This window comes from Monodelphis domestica, chromosome 2 (genome assembly GCF_027887165.1).
Source record: "Monodelphis domestica isolate mMonDom1 chromosome 2, mMonDom1.pri, whole genome shotgun sequence".
NCBI classification, from domain to species: domain Eukaryota; kingdom Metazoa; phylum Chordata; class Mammalia; order Didelphimorphia; family Didelphidae; genus Monodelphis; species Monodelphis domestica.
In genome coordinates this window covers 17,512,042-17,522,299 of record NC_077228.1, presented here as the reverse complement: position 1 = coordinate 17,522,299, position 10,258 = coordinate 17,512,042, and the positions used below count along the sequence as shown (strand labels likewise).

General features: G+C 40.6%; 1 protein-coding gene across 1 annotated transcript in view; it reads right to left on the bottom strand.

Annotated features, from left to right (window-relative positions):
• Positions 1-796: 796 nt before the first annotated feature.
• LOC103098058 (cytochrome P450 2J4-like) overlaps positions 797-10,258 on the bottom strand; it is a 38,017-nt gene continuing 28,555 nt past the window's right edge. Inside the window, exons 6-9 of the mRNA XM_056815043.1 lie at positions 8,635-8,770; positions 6,880-7,067; positions 5,080-5,218; positions 797-3,123 (exon numbers count right to left, since the gene is read on the bottom strand). Coding sequence (XP_056671021.1) covers positions 2,924-3,123; positions 5,080-5,218; positions 6,880-7,067; positions 8,635-8,770 — 663 coding nt within the window. The 3' untranslated portion in view covers positions 797-2,923. The remainder of the gene's footprint in view (positions 3,124-5,079; positions 5,219-6,879; positions 7,068-8,634; positions 8,771-10,258) is intronic.

The window sequence follows — 10,258 nt, the reverse complement described above, 5'->3', positions numbered from 1 at the left end:
AAATATGGGCAGCCGAAGAGGCCCCGGGGGGTATTTAGGCTGCTGCCTCCTCCTCCTCCTCCTCTGCACATAACTGGCCAGGATCAGGAGAATGGCAGAGAAGAGGACGAGGGTCTGCAGGGAAGGGAGCACGTTTCCTAGAGGGAGCTGCATCCTCCTCCAGCTCCAGCACCAAGGCCAGCCCAGCCAACATAGTTCTTCTACAGCAGCAGCAACAGCAGCAGCAGAGGGGCCACCAGGAACAAGAGTTCCAGGGAGAGATCAAGCCTGAGCTGTGTCAGTTCCCTGGGTTTGCTGAGAGGGCGGGGTTTTGTGAGCCAGCCAGTGAGAGCTCCAGGAAGTGCGAGCCTCTCTTCCGTGCCCCACCCCGCCGCCCTCAGCCAGGACGTGCCTGCAGAGAGTAAAAACACGCCTCCCCAGGAAAGGAAGCCAGGGCTTGTCCCCTGGGAAGTGGAGAGATTACTTGGCAGGAGTGACCAGGGGAGGCACCCACACATGAACGGACCCTCTAGTAGGTCCCATATCACAGAGCCACAGCTTTGGGGCAGGAAGGACCCCGGAGAGTCAGCCTCTGCTTTAGAAGAGAAGAGGAAAAAGTCTAGACAGATCAGGAATCTGACAAGGGCACCCAACTCTGTGTAGGTTTCAGAGCCTGGTTGGAGCCCAGCTCAGCTGACTTCAAGGCAGCCTTCTGCTCCCCAGGACAAGCTGCCTCTGAAAACAGGCTTGAGAACTAAGGTAGAAGGAGCCGGGGACCCGTGAGGGCTACGTGGGGTTTCATGAACTCGACTGGGAGTAAACAATTCCAGCTTTATTCAAATAATTTCATTGAAGTAATGTCTGATTAGAATAAATGGTGATAATTAAAATAAATTCTAATTCAATTAGAAAAATTGAAATGAAATCTGAGCACAATTAGAATACAATTGTCATATAATCAGGAAAGAGGATATAACTCATAAAATTCCAATTTAACAAAAGTAAATTTGAATTTTTGGAATAAATTCATACTTGTATGAGTTTTCTTTTAAAGCTAAAACCCCAGTCATATTGGGTGATGTGTTTTGACAAAAGCTACTTCCACATCTATTGAAATCATCATTTGATTTCTATTAATTTTGTTACTGGCATGATTAATTATGCTCATAGTTTCTCTAATATTGGACCAGCAATGCATCCTTTGTTTAAATCCTCCCTGGTCTTAGTGAATGATCCTTGTGATATATTGGTGTAGTCTACCAGCTGGTATTTTAATTTTAGATCTATATTCTTTTAGTAAATTGGTTTATAATTTTCTTTTTGGTCTTCCTGGCTTAGATATCAGAATCCTGTTTACTTCATAAAGACAATTTGGGAGGAATCTTTCTTTGCCTATTTTTCTCAGTGCTTTATATAGTATTGGAATTAGTTGTTCTTTACATGTTTGGTAGAAACATTTTTGGTCCTGAGGATTTTTTCTTAGGTGTCTCATTGATGGTTTTTTTTAATTTATTTTTTATAAAATGAGGTTATTTAAGTATTCCATTTTCTCTTGTGTTAATCTGAGCAATTTCTGTTTTTGCAAATATTTATCCATTTCACTTAGATTTATTGGCATATAAGTAGGCAAAATAGTTCTTATTTATCGATTTACCTTTTTCTGCGTAGACAGTGAATTAACACCATTCATTTTTGATACCAGTCATTTTATTTTTCTTTCCTTTTTAAAATGAAATTAACAAATGCCTTATTTTCTTCATTTTTTATAAATCAAATTCCTACTCTTCTTTATTAGTTCAAACCTTTTTCTTACTTTTAGCTTTATTAATTTCTCTCTTCACTTTCAATATTTCCCATTTAGTTTTTAGTTGGAGATGTTTGATTTGCTCTTTTCCTAATGTTTTATTTGTACATCCAATTGATTGGTCTGATTTTTCTCTATTTTGTTGATGTAATCCATTAGAGATATGAAATTACCCCCAAGTATTGCTTCGGTTTCAATTCACAAATTTTGTTATACGACCTCATTGTTGCCTTTCTCTTTAATGAAATTACTGACTCATCTCTATCATTTGTTCTTTGACCAACCCCTTTTGTAGAATTAGAATATTAAATTATTTTTTAATTTTAAATTTGGCTTTCATAGCCACTATTTATTTTAATTTTTATTGTATTATTATCTGAAAATGATCCATGAATTATTTCTGCTTTTCTCCATTTTGCCGAGAGGTTTTATGCCTTGTGGCCCCTTACTATACATTTTCTTTAGTGAATCACAATACATTTTGCTCCACCCCCTTACTTTTACTATGTTTTTGTCATCTTCCCTTACATTCATTTCTTGTAAACAGCATATCACAAGATTCTGATTTTTAATCCATTCTCTTGTCTGCTTCTGTTTTTTTTTGGGGGGGGGGCTTCATTGCATACACATTCATAGCTATCAATACCAATTGTGTATTCCCCTCTTTCTTATTTTCCCTTTTTATTCTGCTCTTTCCTTTTATTCTGTCTCTCCTCACAATTTTTTTAACCACTGCCTTTCCCAGTTCACCTTCCCTTTTATCCTCTCCCACACATAACTTTTCTATTCCTTACTTTCTTCTCTAAAGGATATGTTTCTATCCAGAACTGAGTATGGTTTGCTATTCTCTCTGATTCAATTCTGATGATAGCAAGGTTTAAACACTGCCTTTCACCAACCTCATCCTCCTCTCCACTAAAATAGATTTTTCACACATCTTTAGGTAAGTTAATTTATCACATTCCATTTCTTCCTTCCCTCTTCTCTCAGTATAAACCCCTACGATACCCCTCAAATTTTTCTTTTGGATTTCATAGTATCCTAGTCAATTTACTACTACAAACCCCATAGTCGTATACTCCTTCTGATTGCCCAAATAGTGATTTTAAAAATTTAAGAGTTAAGTATTTCAGGTCTCCCCTACAGGCTAAGCATGGGTGGTGTCTCTCGAGGAAGAGCACAGATTTTGTAGGGGACAGGATTAAAGGTAAGGCCAGGTAGGGAGTCCAGACTCAGCTGGGTGTCTGGGGGAGCCTGGAATGTGAATCTCTGAAGCAGGCAAGTGAAGTAAATGAAGAGCTCAGCCCGAGCCAGCTTTTCTCCCAGGCAGACCCTCTTCCCTGAAAGGCAAAGAGATTAGGAATCAGTGAATCCTCCAAAGCATGGCACAGACAGTATGTCAGGGTATTGTCTCAAGGGCCCACATTAGGGAGTCAGATCACCTAAATCAGAGCACTGAGGAGAACCTTCAAGGTCATCTGGCCCAACATCCTCCATTGACCAATCAGGAAACCACTGGTTTTAAGTGACTTGTCCAAAGTCACAACCTAATAAGTGCCAGAGGGGGAATTTGATGCCAAGGCTTCTCAATTCCAAGCCAGTCACCAAACTCTGAACAGTTGAAATAATGCATCTCCAAGCAGAGTTCCTTCCTCTGACACTTACTAACTGTGTGATACTGGACAGTCACCACCTCTTGGTGTTTGAAACCATTGCTTAGGTCTGGAAGAAACAGAGAAGGTACCAGCCTGCCTTGTGAGAATACTGTGTTTGGCAGGTCTTCCCAGGGAGATAAGACTGCAATGGCATTGAGTCTGCTATCTCAGAGCCAGCTTGACTTGAACTACTGACTTGACTGAAGGAGGAGGCTTTGGAAGAAGGAGGCAGAATGTGGACAGACCCCATTAGCTTGGAATTCAGTGGGAACCTTAAAAATTCTCAGACCCTACTTCATAAGGTTGGGTTAAGACCATTCCCCACTTTAAACAATGAAGTAACTTAGATCAGGAATGTGAGACCTCTACTTCACCATACTTAAGCATGCCTAAGGGAAGATAAAGTTATAAACTCTTTGCTGAACAATGAAAGATACTTAAACCCATACTTATAATAAGGCAAAAAGTTCTTAAGCCACGCCTATTTTTAGGACTAATACAAAAGGGTGCTAAGTACCTATAAAGGTCAGGCAACTTGTGAACTTACAAGGAGCAAAGAGGTGAGAACTTACTCAGAGATTCTAGTCTACACAGGTTTGAATTACTCAAAAGATTAGTCTTCTGAGGTGTAAACTAAGAATGGTCTGTCCTTTGAAAAACATCTACTGTGATTGGTAGATGGGAGAACTTAGGGGAGGTGACATAGGAGAAAATTCCCTTCATAAGGAGATGAAAATCTGAGATTAAGAAACAGTCTCTTGAGAGAGGCTCTTGAGGACAGTCTGAGAGAGGCTGTCTCTGGCTGGAACTCCCTCTGAAGAGACTCTGTCCCTCTGAATCCTTGCTTGGACAGATCTTGTGGTGAGTGATAAAAGACTGACTGATACCTCTCTTCCTAGGCTGGCTCATGCCTGCCTAGGCTGGTATAGTCATTTTCTCATTATTTCCTTTTTCTCTCATTCTCTCCTTTTCTTTAATTCCATTTTTGTATTAATTAAAATCTCTATAAAACCCAGCTGACTTGGGTATATTTGAATAATTGGGAATTTTTCCCTGGCAACCACGTTATTTATTGATTTAAAAACAAGACAATGTAGTGAAAACATATTTTCTGCAGTCACAATTTACTCATCCACTCTTATATCTACTACAATTTATATCTTCCACTATTTTAATCATTACAAGTTATGGCCTCAACTATTTTAATTATTACATCAGCCTGGATGATATCTAGGAGCTAATTGCACAATTGGTCACCTGCCAGGGGAGCATGAAGAATACTCCCCACTCCTCCAGCTCTCCCAAAACTCATTATTTCTGATGAGAGCATGTCCCGGTGCAGCCATCAGGAGACTGAGCCTGTGTGCCAACCCCTTCAGTGCCATGACAAGAGCTGGTCTCAGCAGCTGTTTGGTGTCATGGAAAGCAAAGATGGCTTAAGTAATAGTCCTGTCACTTTACAGCACCCCAGAGAGCCCATCCCTGAGGCTGTCCTGGTTCCTCTGAGACATGGCAGGCAAGTCAGCTGCCCTCCCTCTGCCTTCCTCTTTGCATTTGGAGGAAATGATCTGGTAAAGGCTCAAATCTAACTGGACTGAGGGGAAGCCCCTGGAGCCAGGGAGAGCACAGTGTATGACTCACCTGCTGAGAAAGGCAGAAAGGACTCTCTTTTCTTAAATTCACCATTCTCCAGAAAATGTTCTGGGTTGAAGGTTTCAGGGGTAGCCCACTCCTTGGGGTCCCTGTGCAAAGAAGTCATATTGGTCACCACTTTGGTCCCCTGTAAATAAAGAGAAGGGAGTGAGTCCAAGAAACTTTGATTTGGAATGGTCCTGGTCACTCTCTCATTTTCCAGACTAGAGAATGAGGGTCAGAGAGCAAAGGATGTCCAGAGACCACAAAGCTTTCTAATGGCTAGATAGTAATTGGTTATGTGACCCTAGGTAAGTCCCTTCCCTTCCTGCTTTAATTTCCTTACTTGGTAAATGTGGTGATTACAGGTCCCCCAACCCTTGTTGTTGTTAAGACAATGGAGATGATATTTATTATGGGCTACAAATGCTCATCCTATGCTTATTATCATTTCTCTGTTCTCTGTTCCTCACAGTGTCTGACACATAATTATCAACTCAGTAGATGAAAAAAGAAATGAGTCTCAGATCAGAAGACCCATGTTTTATTCTCAGTAGTGTTTAACACCTGGTACACAGAAGGCACTTAATAATCATATATGGAATTGAATTGTGTGGATGATGGAAGGGAATGCATAAGACCTGCTAAGGCTTTATGAACCTCCGAGTTATATTAACATGATTTCTATTCAGTCTCCAGAGCCTAATGTTTCTCCAGTAAAAGTAGCAGCCTGGGTTGGAGCTGATGGCCCAGGAGAAGGTACTCACCAAGCCCCGGTGGCCAGTTGGTTCCCTGATACACAATCTGAAGGTTTCTGTAGTCAGTGTCCATCTGAGTCTACTTGTTCACCTTGCCAGAGACCTCATTGCCATCTCAGGTGATATTGGTTGTTTAGTTGGGACAACCTGGGGAAAGCCCCAGTAGAGCCTCTGTGCTTGTATCATTCTGGTTCCCAGAGCCAGGAAGGTCATCTCCCTACTCTGCTCTCAGTAGGTGTCAAAGATGCCCAGAGAAGCAAGGCAGTCTTTGATGGTGGAAGAGGGCAAGTCAAACACTGGCTATGGCAGATACTCCTTGTGGGCCTGGGCACTGGGGGCGCATTCCTTCTCCTCAGCTTTGCTCTCATTACTGACATGATCCTGAATTCTTCACCCAGTTCTGACATTCTGAGTTCTAACACTCCTCTCTGCTGACATTCTCTCTTCCAAGGCCCTTCTCAGCACTGAAAGACTATTTCCTAGCAGTCCATGTCTGAGGACACTTTCTACACCCAATTTTCTGTTTTATTACTATTACTAATAATAGTTCTCATTCATCGAGTGCCCCTTTTCAGAAGAGTAAACTGAGTCCCAAAGAGGAACATTCAAAATGTAAAAAATGGGACCCAAGTAGATGTCTGAAAACTCAGACTCTGGACACCTAGTCCAAGGCTCTTTCTTGTCAGACTGGGGAAATCAATGACTAAGATTTGAATCCAATGATCTTTCCCTCTGTGTGCCAAGGAAGGCATTGAAAATCGTCCTAGTAAAGCTTAGGGAACCCTCAAAAAATGGAATTAAATTTGTCAAGTGAAATAAAGTTACAAAGCAAATCACTTACATGGCATTGATTTATACACACATGTGCATTCGCACGCACACACAGAAACACACACACACACACAGACACACACACACCCCAGGCTCATGAATGCTAAGGTGAGAACCCTTGTAAAGTTGATGCTTTTTCTTGTACCTTCTTCTATCCCCACCTCCAGGCAGGTGGAAGTCATGGAACCACTATAAGTTCCTGAGAGAAAAAGTCATTTACCTTTGGCATATGGTATCCTGCCACTGTGGTATCAACTGCGGCCACCCTGGGTGGATTGAGAGGAATGATATTGCCCATTCTCTGGACTTCATGGACGGCCGCATTAGTGTAGGGCATATTTTCTCTATCAGCCATGGTGGGCTGCCGGGACTGGCCAACCACCCTGTCAATCTCAGCTTGTATTTTACCTGGAAAAAGAGGAAGACAGTTTCTTTGAGAGTCAAATAATAGCTCATAAGTATAAATTTATAAAGTATTTTATAAATATTCTCTCATTTAATCCTCACAACAATTCCAGGAGATCAATACAATGATTAACTCCATTTTATTTTTTTTCTTTTAATTCTTTTCCTTTTGTCTTGTAATCAATACTGTGTATTGGTTCCAAGACAGAAGATTGGAAATGGCTAAGCAATTGGTGTTAAATGACTTGTCTAGGGTCACATAGCTAGAAGGTGTCTGAGGCCAGATTTGAACCTAGAATCTCCCCTCTCTAGGCCTGACTCTCAATCCACTGAGCTACCCAGCTGACCCCAGAGTATCTCCATTTTAGAGAAGAAGTGGACAGAATTTAAGTAACTTTCTCAATTATTCATTTAGGATATATCTGAGAGTGGATTGGAACTCAGGGCTCTCTTTCCCCACATCCAGTTTTCTCTGATCAAGTGTGAGAAGCACATTTGTACCCATGATTGGATTGGATGGAAGTCTGGCTTGACACTTCACCAAAGGTACAAGACCCTGTGGCAAGTAAAGTGGAGATGTAGTATATTAAAGATAAATAAGGACATTTTTCTTTCAGTGAATACTTTCTGGAAATTGTCACCATGGAAGTCATTCTACAATTGAGCATTTCTATTTGAAATATAAGGGAAATTTTCATGTTTAATAGGACACAAACATTATGAAGTGTTAATTTTTGTCAACACATAGCTTTCTGATGAACAAATAATCATAGTGCCACTAAAATAATTGAAAAAAAAAACAAAAAATCTAATGGGAAAATTTACACTTTTCATTTAATATATTAATTTCTTTTTAAGAGTCTGGATTAGAGAGAAGTTTGTGTTTTCTTGTATCTGGGAGCTGGATCAGACACTCTGCTTTTACATTTCTTTGTCCTTACTTATTCTGAGGGATGTTCTTATTTAGCAAAATGTGATTAATAACTGAAGTGGACAAGGATTCTTTTCCTGTCTATAGGCTCATCAACACTGGAGGATGGAAAGTGGTGGACAGGTTAATAGGCTACCTCCTAATTAGATATTGACCAATTAGCAATATCTTGGGATGTTCTAGTATTTATGGAGTACTTTATGTTTTGAAAAGCGCTTTAAGCACATTAACTTGTCTGATTTTAAGAGCACCCATATGAGAGAAGGGCTATTATTATCATTATTTATGAATGAATATACTGATGTTGAATGGACTTATAGGTTTTGCTCAGGATTACATCATTAGTAAGTGCTTGAGGCAAGATTTGAACTCACATCTTTCTGGCTTCAAATCCTATACTTTATTGTCCTGACCAGCAACTACCATCTGATGGGGGGTTGAAAAAAATTTTGGTGTCAAAAAGGGTGCTCATGATTGTGAAGGATAGGAATCACTGCTCTTTTCCAAAGCCAGTTGAATCAAGATGATGTACGTAAGTTACTTTGCAAATATTATGTCTCTACATGAATAGATCTTTTCTTCTGGGCAGAATCCTAAAAGGATGTATGAAACTTTCATAGCCTGGGACTATCACCATACCTTGAATCTCTGGATAAAAGGCCATATACAGCAGAGCCCACCTTAGAGTGGTTGATGTAGACTCTGTTCCAGCAAAGAAGAGGTCCAGGGTGCATGAGACTAAATTGTTTTCCTTTAAATTAGAGCTGATATTACCCTTAAATAGAAAGGCAAATGCTAGTTGGTTAATTTAAAAAAATTCTATCTCTCTTAGAACATGAGTAACTAACCCCTCAAATACAGGACTGTAAAATATGAGGGGGACAGAATTTATGTTTCCCATTAGCTCCCAAGAATACAGTAAGTGTTCCTAAGAATTAGAGTTCCCATTTCTTTTGGGCTGGGAAAATTACAGAGTATTTCTCCCTCAAAACCCATAGAGAGAGATATTATTCCAACTTTTGGGTAAACATGGTGGCAGTCTAGACATGGCTCGCTTCCCCTCCTCAGACCCAACAATATAGATGACCTCAAAAGACCCCCAATAAACTATTCTCATGAGAATCGAGGGACTCTACAGTAGGGCACAGCTTTGAAGGTACATGGAATTCGGACCTTTCCATACTATAAAGGAGCAAAAATCTCCCAGCTAAACTTGAGCTGATCTACCCTCCCCCACCACACCTATGGAGCCATAGTTAGAGTCAGTGCCCCCAGAATCAATAAGTGAATGAGGGGCACCTCTGGACTGAGGAAGGGGTACCTCTAGGTCTTGGGAGCTAACTAAGACCACCAAGGACATACCCCTGAGACCAGTTATACTCGAAATTCCGGCAGGAGGGTGGGTGAGCTCAGATCTTGGGAATTCAGAAACAGTGCCATAATCAACAACTGTGCACCTCTGTAGTGAGTTAGGGGCATCTCAGTCTTGGGAGCTGAATAAGACCACCAAGGAGCTACCCCTGAGAGTAGTAGCACTCTAAACACTTGCAGGCATGGGAGCGCAGAACATTGGCTCCCATTGGAAGGTAGTGCAGCTGCGGACATTCGAGTGTTTGACTCAGGCAAAAGACTTGCTCCTTAATTCCATAGACAGAGAGCCAGCCCTTCTCACTCATATTTCTGACTGGAAAGGAAAAGAAAAACAACCATAGAAATGGCAAACAGTGCCCAGGAATAAGTTTCCAACACCAAGAAAAGCAAGAGGAAGGGGTTGACTTTGGATAATTTTTATGGAGGAAAAATACAGACTATAGAGGAAATAGCAGAAGAGAAACCCAAATAAATGCTCCAAAACCTTCCAAAAGAAATGGAAATTTTCCACATGCTCTTAAAGATTTTAAATTGGAGGTTATCAAAGGAGAAAGCCTCCTGGAATGAAAAATGGGAAATAATGAAAAGAGAATAGAACAATCTAAGGGAAAAGAACTCCCAATTGGAGAAACAGCTGGAAGCCCCCCAAATCAGGGTAGACCAAACTGAAAAGGAAAACCCATCTTTAAAGACCAGAATTAAGCAACTGGAAGACAACGGTCTTGCAAAACAGCAAGAATTAAAAAGCAAAGTCAAAAGACTGACAAAATAGAAGAAAATATAAAATATCTCACTGACAAGGTGATAGATCAGGAAAACAGTAGAAGGAGAGATAATCTGAGAATCTTTGGTCTTCCTGTAAAGTCAGAAATAACCAGAAACATTGACATCA